Source organism: Ambystoma mexicanum, chromosome 3q (genome assembly GCF_040938575.1).
Source record: "Ambystoma mexicanum isolate Mex_15411 chromosome 3q, UKY_AmexF1_1, whole genome shotgun sequence".
Taxonomy (NCBI): Eukaryota; Metazoa; Chordata; class Amphibia; order Caudata; family Ambystomatidae; genus Ambystoma; species Ambystoma mexicanum.
Window position 1 is genome coordinate 1,168,609,913 of NC_090926.1, and position 18,200 is coordinate 1,168,628,112.

Consider the following 18,200-nt stretch of genomic DNA (forward strand, 5'->3'; position numbering starts at 1 on the left):
ACCTCCCTTAGAGAGTCCATAGAGCAACTAAAATCTTCCCAAAAACCCCTTTAATAAAGAGTTCCACTACCACCTAGTCACCTGGAACACTAGGGGCCACAAACAGTTGCTTAGGGATGATTTTGACTGTATAAAGCTGAATGAGTTTGATTTCATTTTGTTACAAGAAACGTGGGCCACTGGCAATCTATATATGGATGGTTACAATATTATAGGTTTACCAGCATTACAGGGTCCGCGTGGAAGACCTAGTGGTGGTCTAGCATTAGCATACCGAATAGAAGAAAGTATTGTGCTGGAACAGAGTTTTATTGTTATGGACTGCTGTATAGTAGCGAGCTTTGAATTGCTTACTAATGCTTCCACAAAATATATCCTGATATGTAACATTTATTGGAATGCCTGCAATATGATTAACCAACAGCTCGGGGAATTATTTGTAAGTCTTAATGATATATTTGATAACTGGCTAGATAGTCATCCTATAGGTTCCATCATTAGAGCCGGAGACTTAAAACGCAGACTGCAACCAATCCAAAGACGATATGTTAACGAATAGAATAATCACACCTAATAGATCAGATCAAATAAATAGAGGAAGGCTATGGCTAGATCATTGTAAAAGCAGGAACACGACGCTAGTTTTTAATTCTAAACCCACTTGGCATGCTAGAGGTAAGAGTGCAACTTTAGACTATATATTTATGACTACACAAGATACTTGGAATTGTAACAACCTGGATGTACTATCTTCTGTAAACAGTGATCATGTAATGCTCGGCCTAGCTTTACCATGGGCAAGAAAATATGCGGATGACTCACAGTTTCCAATTCAGCGAGAAGTAAGCAATAATGGTTAATGCGTGAAGTGGTCTCGACACAAAGTGGGGGAAGTTAACAGCATCCTGTCCCAGGATTATGAACTTTCTACATACGATATAAAATGTGCAAAATACTCAGTAAACTTATTTGCAGAATATATAGTTAATGCACTAGTAAAGTTTTTAATGGCGTTAAGCTAGGGGAACAAACTCCATAATCACTCATTTAGCCAGGCTGTTAAGATAAAGAAAGCAGCCATGAGGAAGTCCATTCGAAAGCTAAATAAAGAGTCTGGTGATGTTGTGGTGCGTAATCATAAGATCAGGTCAATTAAACAGAAATACAAAAATTGGCAAAAAAATATCAAGGCCCAGATTGCCCAAAACGATGGAGAATCAATGCTTAAAGCAATGAGCGCTGTTAACCCACATATGTATTGGTCCATTATAAATAGCTCGCATGCAGCCCAATATCAAGCTCAAGTGAATCCTATTGATTCTCAAACATGGATTGAACATTGCAGTAATCTTTATAAAAAGTCATCAGAATCGTGGATAGCAATAAATGGCGAAGAGGAAAAATGGTCTTTGAATATCACGGAATCAAATATCTTAAGATATATCAAAAAATCAACCTCCACCCCTGGACCAAACCACTTATTTCTAATTCTGAAAAGCCATCCTTATATATGGTTGAAACTACTGCATATAATTTGTAGTGACATTTGTAAGAGAATCATGGAAAATGTCTTATGTTATATTGATATTTAAGAAAGGGGACAGGACGAGTCCGTAAAATTATAGACCCATTACCCTTTTAAACATTGAGTCCAAGATATTTGCTGCCATAGTCTTGAGAAACTGACATCATGGATGGATGACAAAGATTTTGGATTTTAGACAGATAGGTTTTAGAAAATACATTGGCACCGATGCGGGTTGTTCTCCTATTGCACCAACTAATGAGCTTGGCGAAACAAAAAACCTGTGAACAGATTTATATAGCATCAATGGACTTGACCTCGGCGTTTGACTTAGTCGACAGACCCACATTATGGAAAACTCTACCGTCCTTGGGGATTGATAATGGTCTACTGAATGTAATCATCCACCTATATTCAGATACTGTCATGCCAGTGAGGTTAAACAATAAAGGCTTACTATCTAATGAAATCACAACGGCCAATGGTCTAAAACAAGGCTGCAGGCTGGCAGCTACACTTTTTAATTTGTACGTTGCAGAAGCCGGAAAAAAGTTAAACTCTAGTGGCCTGGTTGGCTTAAAGTTTGGTGGGCATATCATTAGATGGATAGCTTATGCTGACGATTTTTTATTACTGGATGGCTCAAAAATAGGCTTGCAAAGATTGATCAATGATTTTGGGGAGTTTATTGATGAAAGAAAACTAAAAATTAATCCAACGAAAACGATTATCTTTCAAGGTGGAAGTAAAAAGACGACTCCTGCATTTTTATTTTGGAACTGTGGTGGCGTACAGATTAAGAGTCAATCAAGATTCTTGGGCTACACAGTGTATAGTTCCAATCCTAATGTGTTCTTGAAAAACAAATCTCCTAATGAAAGCAAAAAAAGGCCACGAATCAAATTAAGTCTATAGAGAGAAGATTTAGTAAATTCACCCTGGCCACAGACTAAAGATTATCCCAAACCTAATTTATGGTATGGAATTTCTACCTGAATCCTTGGTGCCTTTTCTGAAAAGCTTAGAAGCCGCAAAATACTATTCTATATACCGAAATGCACTCCTTTTGAAATGATCAGGTATGAATTAGGTTTAACCTCTATATCCTGCATGATGCATCTAAAACAACTAGCATTGTTTAGAAAATGCTTGACTGCAGATAGAGAATCTTTATACTGCCATCTGAAAGTAGTAGAAAAGGGAAACTTTATGTCAGATCTAACAGCAGCTTGTGAAACCATATTGATGAAAGTGGGTTTAACAGTGGATACTCTTAAGAAATTATGGGAAAGTCAAAGAAACAGTAAAAGCGTATGACTGTTTAGAAAACAATGTTATACTGTTGAACTCAAAGTTATATTCTCAAATAGTCTAATTTTGGAAATGGTTTCCGATTCCAGAAAAATATCTAGTAAAATATCCATCGAGGCTGTTTAGGAATAGAATGATGAGATTCAGATTTAATATCTTGAGCACTAATGACATTTTGACAATTCGTGGTTTGAATATGCAGAAGGTTGGTTGCAGATTTTGTAATATCACAGAGCAAAACGAAACTTTGATGCATCCGTTAGTGGTCTGTCCTAAATTAGCTCAAGAAAGAAATGAAAGCTTCTCAAAATTTGTATTAGATACAACTAATGTTGATCGAGGTAAATTGTGGAAGGAAATGTTACATGAAAATCAAATTGCCTTAAAAATGAAAGTGCATTAATTCTTGTATAACATATGTGCCTTAGAATGATCACTAAGGTTGAACCCTAGACACAGTAATTGATCTTCGCCCATGGTCTAATATTATTATTTAAGACTAGAAAGCTATTTTTGACTGATGTACTTATTTCAAAATGTAGACTTGTTATGAAAAAGAATCTTAAGTTAAGAACGCTTAAAATTTCAGTTGTACCCACATGTAAATGTATCCACTTGGGGCCAACAACCTGTAAATTTTAATGAAAATTCTAGAAATATGTGTAATGTCTTTTAGGAATGTTTCTTGTTTTATCCTTTTATTGTTGTATATTTATGAATTCTGAAACGTTTTGAACATATTTGTAGATTTTGTAAAATTGTAAAGGTTTATACAAACCAAAACAATAAAGATAATGATAATAACTACAGCCCTCCTCCCTCTTAGACTAAGCCTGATTGCTCGACCATAGCTACTAAACATTTTGGGTATTTCAGGCTAAACCTAAAAGTTGAAGCCCTGTACATTGAAGAGTGAGCCTTCTAAAGTCCTACCACAAGTGGACTTCGTCAAATTCCCTAACAGGATACACACTGATTCTCCCGTCCCTTAACTGAGCAGGCACGGCAGAACACCTCCAGTAGTTTCGGTTCCACTGAATAGCACTTCTTTCCACTTAACCTACGTCCGGAAAATAGACCCTGCTGGAAAGGACTAGAAATGGAGAGGATCTGCAAGACAGGACTACCCAAGACAGCAACTTACATTTCTTGAACAACTTGGTCACCATCTGCACCGTCTTGGCTACCGTGAATGCAATCCTGGCTAACAAAGTAGATTCATTATACCCCAGAGGCGTTGTCCATGAGCGAGTCACTCTCCTTGGTAGGTGTTCAACACCTGGTGGTTCTTCTGAAGAGACTTCTCCAGTGTCATTTTCTCCCACCAGATAATGTTCCTTATACTTTGTTCCAACTGACAACAGGTGTCAATAAGAAACCACTGGGTACAAGCAGTGCACAGGTCTTGAGCAGGCAGTTTTAAAGGCTACCCCGCAGCTGTTTTCTTGCATTCAGCCTATTGGAACACAGTGCATTTGTATTGGTTCTAAAATCCATACACAAACCACTGCATTCCGCACAGACATGCGTCGGCTGCTGCGCAAATGGAGGCATCCCCTTTCGCATGAGGATGTGAAACTCTACCTCTCTGCCCTGAACTCAGTCAAGTCTACTGTTAATGGACCGAAAAGGGAATTCTACCTCTCATTGACTCACTCCAACCATCCTCGCCTGCTACAGAGCACCTTAAACTCACTCGTCCTAAACCTAGATCTATCAACTGCACTCTCACAGCTAATGACCTGCTGAATACTTTGCTCTAAAATTAGAGACTCTCCTGACCTTCCTCACACTCCCCATTTATTTATTTTTATTTGTATAGCACACAGCAGCCCGTAGGTATTGTGGCGCTGTTACAGAGGGAAGTAGGCTGCTTGGTTACAAAGGTAAACATAGTATTCAAAATATAACAACAGTGGTGAGTTGTTTACAGTGGTAGACGAAATAGTTACAGTGGTGCATGGCGTTGTACATGCGGTGTAGCAATTCATCGATTACAGGAAACTTGAGTAAGCATACCTGGGGCAAAGAGGGACGGTGGGCAGAGGTTAGTTGAACAGCCAAGTTTTGAGCGATTTGCGGATTGCAAGGTGTGAGTATTGGTCTGAGGGTGAGTGGCAATGAGTTCCAATGTCTGGAAGCTATGAAGGGGAAGCTAGCTCTACCTGCTCTGGCTCGTTTGACTTTTGGGATTATGAGTCAGTGGGAATAAGGTGTTCTCGTCGGTCTGGAGGAGCTTGTTCTCATTACTTTCGAGGAAAGGTAGGGGGCTGTGTGATTGATGCAATTGTGAGTGATGGCAAGGGTTTTGAATAGGATGCATTCTTTGATGGGGAGCCAGTGGACTTGGCGTCTAGCAGCAGATGTGCTTTCTCTGGGGATATTGAGGGAGGTGCGTAGTGCGTTGTTTTGGATTATTTGTAGTTTCTTCAAGTTCTTTGCTGTAGTGCCAGCAAGGAGGACGTTGCAGTAATCTAGTCTTGTGCCCATTAAGGTTCTGATGATGGAAGCAATTCTCAGTAGATAAAAAATGGTTTGGCTGCATAGATCAGAGGAAGCAATGGCGCTGACTTGACCTGGATGTCAACAGTTCCTCTTTAACCCTGGTGACATCCCCAGAAGTACAAATGTACAATTTTTAAAATACCAAATAGGTACTAAAGCAGACAATAATATCTTATAGATAGCAACCACATTTTTAGCCGCCTTCATATGCCATGGATGGGGTCATGATATGATAGGATTAGACCCAATAGACTCAGAGGGCGAGGCACGGCCATTGATGTGCGAGAAACCTGAGGGTGTCCTCACTCCTAAACCCCTTGGAATTCTCTGTGCAGGTGACAAGGGAAAGGCCATCGCTTTTGGATCCGGACCCTAGGGGTAGAGAAGCGAGGAAGGATCACCTGGGTGGAGGGTCCATAAGGATTGGGATGACCTCAGGTGAGACATGTCTGCCCCCCTTTTCCTAGTGATCAACAACCTAACCCTACCACCTCCACCTTTACGGGACACTTGACAGTACTGAGACAAGGAAGAGGCAACTAAGAGTAACAAATGCCACACATTGCCACCACATTGGTACTTGGATGAATAAGATGCCTGCAAGGAGGTCAGAAGGTCAGGCATGTCCTCCTAATCATGGTCAGGCAAAGCCGATTGAGAAAGCACACCTGCAACTTGTTAGAGGGTTGCTGGTGTATAGAAAGGAGGAGGAAAAAGCAACACAGAGCAGCAGCAGGGAAGACTGATCAGCCAGGACCCTTGTTGAAAGAGGTGAGCTGTTGGAGGGAACCGCTATGAGAAGGTCTGTGGCGCACAGCACACCAAGATGCAGGGGACTGCAAGAAGAGGTGGTCTGTAACAGCCTGACGCGAGAGCAGGAGCTCCGTGGAGCCTGCTGGCGGTGGATAAGGGAGCCGGGTGGAAAGTCTGCCCCTTTCCATTTGAGTCAAAGTGCTCATTCCTTATGGCGAGAAGCCAGCCCAGTGGTGTCTAAGGGGCATGAGTTGGATCCCTGGCAGCAGAACCTGCAGTTTGTTTGCTCCGCGTTACAAGGACAGCTACTAAATAGGCCAGGGAGTTTCTATGAAATAAGAAACCCAGTGCGCGAGCACGAGTGAATGAACACTTCCATTGTGCTGAAATACTTTATAGTAACGGAGTTGTCGCATGCATCATAAGAGCACATTTTCGAATTTCTCCGGTCCCAGACCTTTTCCATTGTTGAACGTATCGGAATGGTCACGTAGTAGGTGTCGTCAAGTACAACTGTTTTCGAAAAAAGTCAGTATTGGGAAGTGTTTTTTAAAGTGAAAAGGGCATAAATATTCTAGAGCGGGCTGAATGAAAACAAGATTGTAAGCCACACCAATGCCCAAAGACCACCGAATTGAATACAAACTTTATAATTAAAAAGAAAACAATGCATGCTGAATTTAGCAGTGAATGGAACTTTGCAATCATTCAAAACCACTGCGTGCTGAAATTCTGAAGCAACTGCACTTTCAAGTTCAATTAAACCACTGCATGTTGTGAAGTTAACTCAATTAATCAGATAGAATCTTGGAGTTAACCCTATTATATGAAGAAAGGAAGTGAACTGTCATGGGCCAAAGAGAACAGTGGAGTCCCTTTCTTTTGCGTTTTGAACTGTGATAAAATACAAGTCTTGAGGAAGAGAACCCTGAGACTTCATGAACTAGCTTTGTTGTCTTTGAGGACGGAACCTCGAGGCGCTTTCTTTTGTTGCTTTGAACTGTGATGCTTGTAACTTGGGAACGGAACTCTGAGGATTGTTTCAAAACCATATAATCTTGAACTTGTAAAAGATCACTGAGCATTTTTGTGGAACTATTTTATACTTGAGAAAGGGGGCTGAAAGCTGCGAGCTGGAAAAAGCTTAGAACCTTTTGTTGAACACAGTTGCTTTTGGCTTTTTACATCCCTACAAACTGGTTTATTGTAGTTGTGAAGGCAAGGATACGTTTTGGACACAGACAAGTTGAACTATTTGACCCAGACTTTCTGTAGTTTTATTCAGGTAGGGAAATCCCATGTTAGCATAGGGCAAGTTATGCCTTCAAACATCCTGACATTTAAGTTAATAAATATTCTTTAGTTCAACTTGATATCCCTTGTCTGTGTCATACTTCTTGATGCCTTTTACTTCAGTATTGTATGGCCGGCTATGTCCATATTATGTCAATTACAGCTCTATGTCAGGTATTGTCATTATATGATAAGTAGAGCCCCTAAACATTGCCAGTTGCTGCGATAGTACAGCATCCAGAAATCCAATAGATGCGCGACACCAACAGTGCACAGGAGTATTACTGCTTTAATTCATGATAATGATTAGTTATTTATATAGTGATTTCGCCAAAGTGCTACAATAGCACATATTTACATACAATTATCATCCCAACCAAAGTTGGTACTCATTTATCAAAATCGAAAGAATAAAAGGCTGAGTTGGCCTCGCTGGGATTCGAACCTGCAGATCACACAGATCGCAGAAGTGAGCGTTCAACCTGCTGAGCTAGTTTACCATCATTTGCTATTAAAAATACAATGCCACAATAAGAGAACATGTGAAAACTGGCTTCACAATGTAGACCAGACACGTAATAACACTTACCATGTTTGCTGTAGTCTTGATGCACAGTAAAAATAAATGCCATGCTACTGTAAGATATGTAGATGGGCTGCATCAAAATGTCAATCTAACCACGTAATAACACTTAGCATGCTTACTTCATCATAGATGCCCAGAAAAATATAGCATGCCACAGTAAGTGAAAGCTAGACTGGCTGCACCCAAATGCCAATCAAGCCAGGTAATTTACGATTGCTTTTTCAGAAATGCCCAGAACATCAAGCCACAGTAAGACATGGATAGACTAGCTGAACCAGAATTAGAATCTAGCCAGTAGAAATGTCATGCCACAGTAACAAATGATCACACTGGCTGTACCAAAATAGGAGTTTAGCCACTAATCCATATCATGCTTGCTTTTCCTGGATGGTTATTTATTAGTGCCCCCTCCCTCCTGACCCATCCTTCCCCTCCCTCTCCCCCTCCCCCTCGACTCCAACCACCAAAATCGGCTCCCAGGCCCAGTATTACCTCCACGTCCCGCTTCCTCCTCCCAGTACTTCTATAAGATGCAAAGTGCTTTATTATCAAGTACTGGGAAGAGGAAGTGTGGGGCTAGGATTATTGAAGATTACCGCTAAGTAATGCAGGCATTCAACACAAGCACACACATTCACTCGCTCATTTACATGTGCACCCATTCACCTGCATCTGTCCCTCACCGTCTCTGCTTCTATCATGGTCACATCCTGCACTTAAAAATGTCTAATGCTGGCTGTCCTTAATCTATTTATGTCCACCCATGTATTGCCCCCGGGGACCGTTCCATTCACTCCCCTCCACAACCTGATCAAGTCGCACAAACTCACCCCATTGTAAGAAGCTCACTGCTTCCCGTCAAATATGATTTCTTATCTATTGTACGTTCTTTTGTGATCAAAAGAGCATTGTTCCTCCCTGTATATCTATAAAACATTTTTTTTAAAAATGTACTAGCAGATTATGTGGACAATCTCTTATTGTATGGTTTGCCATAAAGTGCCTTTGTATCAGCCTGGTTCAGGCATACAAAGTCAAGCCCAGCAACCTAGATATTGATTGATCGTCCTGAACTCCCAAGCTCAGGATCTAGGAAAAACCTTCCAACAGCACCCATCACGAAATGCCCATTGCTGGCGGCGGACAGACTTTTGGCCCAATATTATAGTATAAAGAAGCCAGCACCTACTTTCCATCCACAGCATTGACAATCTTGCTGTCGATCTGCTGCTCGTACAGAGCCTTCAGCATCTTATCGCGACGATCTGTCCGATGCTTTAGGTTAATCATGAATACCTGGAGGAAGACAAGATGGCAATCGTTAACTTGGGCATGTGCCTCGCGTCAGTTCCCATATCTAAGGGCAGCATCCTTGGACTTCTGAGATATCCCCAACATCGAAGACGGATCACAATAATTGCCGCGCCCCACCAAGCAGAGAACCCTGTACACCAATCGCTTGATTAGAAAATTATAATCATATATCACATCTTGGCAGCCATGAATGCCAGAGAATCCTCTACAACAGAACATTTCACCACTTGAGCAATCAAATGGCACCTCCGATTAGCGGACACACCTGAACACTTGCAAATTCCCACACCAGTGTTCATGGAACAAGACCGGCTCCATTGTGTGCTGCATATCTTTGTGCAACCACCTAAATTGCCATCAAGACTGATACTCATAACCAAGACACTAGAGCAGGAGGCATTTCCTAAATGCACCTGGCCACCCTCTGTCCTTTGGGCTCAGGCATCTGCTCACCCTGCCTCCCTCCTGCACTGCCTCCAGGCCACCCCCTGCACTGGGCTCTCTATCTGTACCCATACAGTCCCCCTTTTTTTTTACTATGCACTTACCAGATATACCCTATCTGACTAACCATGAACTTGCCACTGGCTGGCTGCACTACCACTTCTACCGACTATTAATTTATTTTAGTGCCCTTATTATGTATTCTGTTCTCTCCTCTGTTCTGAACTTTCCACTTTCGCCCCCCCCCCTCGCACTTTCCACCCCCTTTCCATGCCCTTGCGCGTTCTAAATGTCACTGGGCCTAGTAAGATCGTTTGTTGTTTCTCCCGTTTCCCCTCCCTTTGCTTGGTCACGCTCTGAAAAACTTGTGTATGAGCGCGATATAAATTAAATATATATCATATCAGATTATCAGAAATGCTGTGGTATGGCTCAGACAGTGAAGCGAGGTTTAACCTATTGTCCCCTGCCAAACAGGTTGCCCTCCAGACTGGTGAGAGTTTCTCTTCAATCTTCATCATAGCCATTGCTATGTGGCGTGACAAGGGCAGGGGGGCCTAGGTTTAGCATTCATGGATAGTTCAAAGCTAGCACTCAAACCTAAAGCTTCCACTAAGAGGTATTCACAGTTAGACCAGAAAATGCCAGTGTCCCCCAAATGTAGCCATTGCCACACCTGGCACCATTCTGGGCCAGTCTTCTCGAGTAATACAGATAGGACCAATTCCTCTATACCATACAACCTGTATAAAGCAGAAGCCTCCAGTTTCCTCTACAAGGTCCAAAGAGCCCCAAATGCAAGCATCGTTCTTACCTCGTCTAAACCCATCTTGTCGGGGACCTTGGATGGGATGTACACAAAGCGTGAAGGTTCTACAGGTGGGTTTCGCACTGTGAAGGAAGATCAAGAAAGTCGATAAATCACTGGTCATACATCATGCGTGGAACAAAGAGCTGAAAAAGTAAGCCTTTGGTAAAAATGAGCACGATCTAGGAGAACAATCTACTGTACAAAAGGAATGGCTACTAGGGGAGCACAGGAGAGTTCATATAGGTGTGCGCAAGACTGGTCCTCAGGAGGTGCAGATCAGTCTGTCCGGGTGCCAGGGAGCACTAGTGACGCGTGCCACAGCCGATCGCAGCCATATTTGACCAAACCATCTGTTTCCTTTTATCCCAAAGGGTGTCAAGCCTAGGGACCAAGATTGGAATTATTTACTTGTACTTTTGATCATTGTGCACAAGGGCATCTAGCATCAGTTACATGTAGATTTTAACTTGTGTTGGATTCTTTCATTCTACTGCTTTGGCAGTCTGATTATTTCTCCACTTTTATCCTTCCCTACTTGTGGGCTGCCCAGTAACTCCACCTTCTAGCTCCATTGGAGCTCATAGCGACACCCCTACCCTGGGTGGGATCTCAAACAGGAACCTTAGATGTAGACACTTCTCTAGAGGAGACATGCAGGTCAGGAATGCCTTGTGCACACACAAACCAAGCTCATCTGCACTTTGTCTCATAGCCCAAATCCTTTGCTAGTCACCATCTCTTTTACTTTGTCAGAACTAAGACGTGTGAATATCACAGCATAGCAACAGAAATGGCCCGCATAATCATTAATACATACTTGTTAGTAAAGGTTTGAAGGCAATGGCTGAGAAATCCTCAATTTGTTTATCAGCTAATGGATCACAGAGCACAGCAACCCTATCATGGCAGACATGACCCTCCTGCCCACAGATCCAAAATGATCTGCCAGAACCACAAGGTCAGATCTGATGGTGGCCTTTTAGGGATTTACAATTGAAGTCACTGGAATATCCTACTATGCAACATCGTGAATCAGTTCCATTGCCGCTTAACATCTCCCATGTCCTTACTTATTCGGGTCTACTTAGGTACCAGCCATCTGACATGGACTCATTTTGCCGACAACCTAGTAGACAGTGTATATGTTATGTGCCAACAGCTCCACTACCCCCGGAAAATCTGAAAAGCTTGCTACACTAACCAGATCAAACAACTGCACAATATCTTATTAGCATCCTTACAATATGAACAACCAACTCAAACTTCAATCCATATACAAAGACTCATGTGATCTTTTCTAGGGATGAAAAACTACAATCCCAATGCTATCCCATTTACCTGGATAGACGTTCGGGCTATATCTTTTTGTTTCATGATCAACTATCAATGTTTTTCAAATAAATGTATTCTCAGGCCTCCCCAACCTTCCCCTAATGCAAGCTTTTATACTTTATTTCTCTGAAAAGAATTTAAAATCAATTCAGGTATTTAAATAAAACAAGTAATGTTCATTGTTGATGCTGGTCATCCTAAAATGCATAAACTACTAGCACTGTTCTCACCAGCTGCCGATATCCCCACGACTCATGAATTGGGGCACCATTCCGACAAGCCCCAAAGGAGCTACTGCTATTCATCTCCTCAAGAAGCCTAACGCAGAAACACAAGATGTAAATAACAATTGGCCTTCATCAAACCATATATAATAGTAGTTTGCTTAGACTGTATTCAAAAGCCCAATACATAAATGGATATTTTGGTACATCTTCTAATTTGACTTATTTGAGTGCATCTCACTGTAGAACACACTCACGCCCCCCTGAGTCGAAGCCTTACTGATCTGTTACTCTACCCTGATTGGGTTTGGCTAGGGTTCAGGGGCTTTCCCGTTCACCATAACAGGTGACCTAAGAACCCACCTGTAGGAACTGGCATGAACCAATCCAGGAAAGGGCAATTACCTATGCTTGAGAAAACATTCTATAGGACAGTCTAACTAAGTCTAGCATTGGTCATCGAACGTGTGTCCAAGTAGAAATGCTTGCAAAGGCTTACTGACATCCAAGAGTCTTTCCAAATGTAGCGAAGAAATATTTAGCAAGTAAACTTGACGTCAATGGTTGCCGTCTCCATCAAGGAATGATGTTCAGATCAAGGGGTAGAGGCATATGATTTGGCAGGGGGCCAGAGTACCTATTTTCGAAGCAGGCTCCGGCCAGAGTGGATAAAATTCAGTGGGATCAAGTGCTGCTGCAAGCAGGTTATCGCATGTTCTTCCAAGTGACCGGTCGATCACAATACAATAGCTCATGGCTTTTAAAACGTCCTCAAAGTTGCAGAGAAACATGTCAAAGGAAGACTTATTTTTAATTGAATGATCGAGGACATGCTACTTCTTCCCAGTGAAGAACAACAGTATTGTAATAAGTATTTCATATTAAGAGATGTTCACGATGATAGGGGGATATCAGAAGGGCGCCCCGTTATTGAGCAGTGGTGGTAGTCTACAGTTCTAGATCGTGTATCCCCTAGAGCTCCAGTGATAGATGTCGGTGTCAAATTAACTTGTGCTCGTACGGTGGTTACATATTGGTACTGCTGGGGGTTCCCAGCCCCAGAGAGAGAGAGAGAGAGAGAGAGAGAGAGAGAGAGAGAGAGAGATCGGCATGTCTGGCGCTCTGAAGCAGCGTCTGGCAACCGTGGTTCACAGCCCCAGAGAGATGGACATGTCTGTAGCTCAAGCAGCGTCTGGCAACCGTGGTTCACAGTCCCAGAGAGAGAGAGATCGGCATGTCTGTAGCTCAAGCTGCGTCTCGCAACTGTGGTTCACAGTCCCAGAGAGAGAGATCGGCATGTCTGTAGCTCAAGCAGCATCTAGCAACCGTGGTTCACAGTCCCAGAGAGGGAGATCGGCATGTCTGTAGCTCACGCAGCGTCTGGCAACCGTGGGTCACAGTCCCAGAGAGAGATTGGCATGTCTGGGGCTCTGAAGCGGTGGCTGGCAGCCGTGGTTCCCAGCCCCAGAGAGAAGTCTGAAGCAATGGTTGGAAGCCGTGGTTCCCAGGCCCAGAGAGCGAGATCAGCAGGTCTGGAGCTCTGAAGCAGTGGTTGGCAGCCGTGGTTTCCAGGCCCAGAGAGCGATTTCAGCAGGTCTGGAGCTCTGAAGCAGTGGTTGGCAGCCGTGGTTCCCAGGCCCAGAGAGCGAGATCAGCAGGTCTGGAGCTCTGAAGCAGTGGTTGGCAGCCGTGGTTTCCAGGCCCAGAGAGCGATTTCAGCAGGTCTGGAGCTCTGAAGCAGTGGTTGGCAGCCGTGGTTCCCAGGCCCAGAGAGCGAGATCAGCAGGTCTGGAGCCTTGAAGCAGTGGTTGGCAGCCATGGTTCCCAGGCCCAGAGAGCGAGATCAGCAGGCCTGGAGCTCTGAAGCAGTGGTTGGCTGCCGTGGTTCCCAGGCCTAGAGAGCGAGATCAGCAGGCCTGGAGCTCCGAAGCAGTGGTTGGCTGCCGTGGTTCCCAAGCCCAGAGAGCGAGATCAGCAGGCCTGGAGCACCGAAGCAGTGGTTGGCTGCCGTGGTTCCCAGGCCTAGAGAGCGAGATCAGCAGGCCTGTAGCTCCGAAGCAGTGGTTGGCTGCCGTGGTTTCCAAGCCGAGAGAGCGAGATCAGCAGGCCTGGAGCTCCGAAGCAGTGGTTGGCTGCCGTGGTTCCCAAGCCGAGAGAGCGAGATCAGCAGGTCTGGAGCTCCGAAGCAGTGGTTGGCTGCCGTGGTTCCCAAGCCCAGAGAGCGAGATCATCTGAAGCAGTGGTTGGCAGCCGTGATTCCTAGGCCCAGAGAGCGAGATCAGCAGGTCTGGATATCTGAAGCAGTGGTCGGCTGCCATGGTTCCCAGGCCTAGAGAGTGAGATCAGCAGGTCTGGAGCTCTGAAGCAGTGGTTAGAAGCCGTGGTTCCCAAGCCCAGAGAGCGAGATCAGCAGGTCTGGAGCTCCGAAGCAGTGGTTGGCTGCCGTGGTTCCCAAGCCCAGAGAGCGAGATCAGCAGGCCTGGAGCTCCGAAGCAGTGGTTGGCCGCCGTGGTTCCCAGGCCCAGAGAGCGAGATCAGCAGGCCTGGAGCTCCGAAGCAGTGGTTGGCTGCCGTGGTTCCCAGGCCCAGAGAGCGAGATCAGCAGGCCTGGAGCTCCGAAGCAGTGGTTAGAAGCCGTGGTTTCCAGGCCCAGAGAGCGAGATCAGCAGGCCTGGAGCTCCGAAGCAGTGGTTGGCTGCCGTGGTTTCCAGGCCCAGAGAGCGAGATCAGCAGGCCTGGAGCTCTGAAGCAGTGGTTGGCTGCCGTGGTTTCCAGGCCCAGAGAGCGAGATCAGCAGGCCTGGAGCTCTGAAGCAGTGGTTGGCTGCCGTGGTTCCCAAGCCCAGAGAGCGAGATCAGCAGGTCTGGAGCTCTGAAGCAGTGGTTGGCTGCCGTGGTTTCCAGGCCCAGAGAGCGAGATCAGCAGGCCTGGAGCTCTGAAGCAGTGGTTGGCTGCCGTGGTTTCCAGGCCCAGAGAGCGAGATCAGCAGGCCTGGAGCTCTGAAGCAGTGGTTGGCTGCCGTGGTTCCCAGGCCCAGAGAACGAGATCAGCAGGCCTGGAGCTCTGAAGCAGTGGTTGGCTGCCGTGGTTCCCAGGCCTAGAGAGCGAGATCAGCAGGCCTGGAGCTCTGAAGCAGTGGTTGGCAGCCATGGTTCCCAGCGCTAGCGATGGACATGTCTGGAGCTCTGAAGCAGTGGTTGGCTGCCGTGGTTCCTAGGCCCAGAGAGAAGTCTGAAGCAATGGTTGGAAGCCGTGGTTCCCAGGCCCAGAGAGCAAGATCAGCAGGTCTGGAGCTCTGAAGCAGTGGTTGGCAGCCATGGTTCCCAGCGCTAGCGATGGACATGTCTGGAGCTCTGAAGCAGTGGTTGGCTGCCGTGGTTCCCAGGCCCAGAGAGAAGTCTGAAGCAATGGTTGGAAGCCGTGGTTCCCAGGCCCAGAGAGCGAGATCAGCAGGTCTGGAGCTCTGAAGCAGTGGTTGGCAGCCATGGTTCCCAGCGCTAGCGATGGACATGTCTGGAGCTCTGAAGCAGTGGTTGGCTGCCGTGGTTCCCAGGCCCAGAGAGAAGTCTGAAGCAATGGTTGGAAGCCGTGGTTCCCAGGCCCAGAGAGCGAGATCAGCAGGTCTGGAGCTCTGAAGCAGTGGTTGGCAGCCATGGTTCCCAGCGCTAGCGATGGACATGTCTGGAGCTCTGAAGCAGTGGTTGGCTGCCGTGGTTCCCAGGCCCAGAGAGAAGTCTGAAGCAATGGTTGGAAGCCGTGGTTCCCAAGCCCAGAGAGCGAGATCAGCAGGCCTGGAGCTCTGAAGCAGTGGTTGGCAGCCATGGTTCCCAGCGCTAGCGATGGACATGTCTGGAGCTCTGAAGCAGTGGTTGGCTGCCGTGGTTCCCAGGCCCAGAGAGAAGTCTGAAGCAATGGTTGGAAGCCGTGGTTCCCAAGCCCAGAGAGCGAGATCAGCAGGCCTGGAGCTCTGAAGCAGTGGTTGGCTGCCGTGGTTTCCAGGCCCAGAGAGCGAGATCAGCAGGTCTGGAGCTCTGAAGCAGTGGTTGGCTGCCATGGTTTCCAGGCCCAGAGAGCGAGATCAGCAGGTCTGGAGCTCTGAAGCAGTGGTTGGCTGCCGTGGTTCCCAGGCCCAGAGAGCGAGATCAGCAGGCCTGGAGCTCTGAAGCAGTAGTTGGCAGCCATGGTTCCCAGCGCTAGCGATGGACATGTCTGGAGCTCTGAAGCAGTGGTTGGAAGCCGTGGTTCCCAGGCCCAGAGAGCGAGATCAGCAGGTCTGGAGCTATGAAGCAGTGGCTGGCTGCCGTGGTTCCCAGGCCCAGAGAGCGAGATCAGCAGGTCTGGAGCTCTGAAGCAGTGGTTGGCTGCCGTGGTTCCCAGGCCCAGAGAGAAGTCTGAAGCAATGGTTGGAAGCCGTGGTTCCCAGGCCCAGAGAGCGATTTCAGCAGGTCTGGAGCTATGAAGCAGTGGCTGGCAGCCATGGTTCCCAGCGCTAGCGATGGACATGTCTGGAGCTCTGAAGCAGTGGTTGGAAGCCGTGGTTCCCAGGCCCAGAGAGCGAGATCAGCAGGTCTGGAGCTATGAAGCAGTGGCTGGCAGCCATGGTTCCCAGCGCTAGCGATGGACATGTCTGGAGCTCTGAAGCAGTGGTTGGCTGCCGTGGTTATAGCCCCTCCAATAGGAGGAAGTAGATTTGATTGCTTATGGAACGAGGCCAATGACGTCGCCTTGTAATGGCTCGCATATATCAAGATATAAGCCTCACTGCATAGAGGAGTGTCCAGCTGGCAGCAGCTGCACTGGCACCAGACCACGCAGCAAAAGCCATAAAGTGAGACCAGAGACTCCACCTTCGACAGGTCTGCATTTCCCACACTTTTCTCCTATCAACGATGGGAAAAAAAACTAGCCCCTCCTTTAGGTCAACCAACTGCTTCCACGGCACCCCACCCAAGATTGGACTGCCAACGATTTGTCGAGCCCCCCCACCCCCACCCCCACTCTTATACCACCCCACAACGTAATGCCAGGGCACTGCCAATCGTAATCCCATCCCCCCCAAATCTGTTTTTAATTACACATTTTTCTGTAAAGAGCCGAGTTTTCAGTGCAGGAGAAATTCGGGTAAGATACGTTTCCTTGAGCTTTAACATCAATAAGGGCAGTTAATGCCCCCCAGTCTTCATGCCAAACTAAAGGACAGGGCACGAGGATTATCCCACATGCAATGACAACTACTCCATTTTTTGCAGAAGCACAAATGCTGCTAGTGTCTCAAACGCGAGAAAAACTGGACAGGAGTATAGTGTGTATGGACCCTTGAGGCAGAGGAGAGCAGTGTACACAGAACACATTTTAAAAACAGGAAGCAGTCTGAACCATTCCCTCTGAATACTGAATTAGAACAGCCTCTGGTCAGTGTGACGCTGCAGTGCCATGCGGCTCGCGGTCACCAGACGGCCCCTTTAAGGGCGAGCACACCTCACCCACTGCTTTAATTGCCAAATGACCCTCGTCAGGTGGGATTAGCAGTAAAAAGCAGCCTTGTGCGTTTGTGGCTGCCCGAGGCCGCTACAAAGAGATAGTGTTCACCTTTCCCATGGCGTGGCATGGTTGGGGGAGGGGGGGCCTGCACAGGGAAGAGACCGGAAGACTAAACATCACTGCGTCACTGTAAGCTCAGGTCGTCCGGGGAATTGGACCCGTTCCAAGGATGGAGTCGGGAAACATTCGGAAGATTTGGTTACAATGAAATAAAGCTATGGCTGGAAGGTTTTGATTAATCCTAACTTCTGACATCGCCCTGGGCAACCCTCCAGACCGTCTCTTTCCAGCCTGCCATGCCATTACAGAAGCTGAGGGGGACAGGCCATATGCAGATGAGACTGGGCCCGTCCCAGTTGGTACATCCCCAGTCGGGTCCCGTTCCTTCCAGTCCCAGACATGCGTCGGCCTCACTGGCCCGTCAATGAGGGGTAGCCTGGGGTTCTAGGCACGGGAAGCTTGCGCCCAGGCTCAACATGAATCCATAATCTTCCAACCATCAGGAGTCATCCAGAGTAGGGTAGGAATGCCAAGACGTGGGTCTCAAGCCTGCGGTAGCCA

General features: G+C 46.4%; 1 protein-coding gene across 1 annotated transcript in view; it reads right to left on the minus strand.

The window, feature by feature from the left end:
• COLGALT1 (collagen beta(1-O)galactosyltransferase 1) overlaps positions 1 to 18,200 on the minus strand; it is a 143,021-nt gene that overhangs the window by 33,631 nt on the left and 91,190 nt on the right. The window contains exons 7-8 of the mRNA XM_069604006.1: positions 10,546 to 10,622; positions 9,163 to 9,269 (exon numbers count right to left, since the gene is read on the minus strand). Coding sequence (XP_069460107.1) covers positions 9,163 to 9,269; positions 10,546 to 10,622 — 184 coding nt within the window. The remainder of the gene's footprint in view (positions 1 to 9,162; positions 9,270 to 10,545; positions 10,623 to 18,200) is intronic.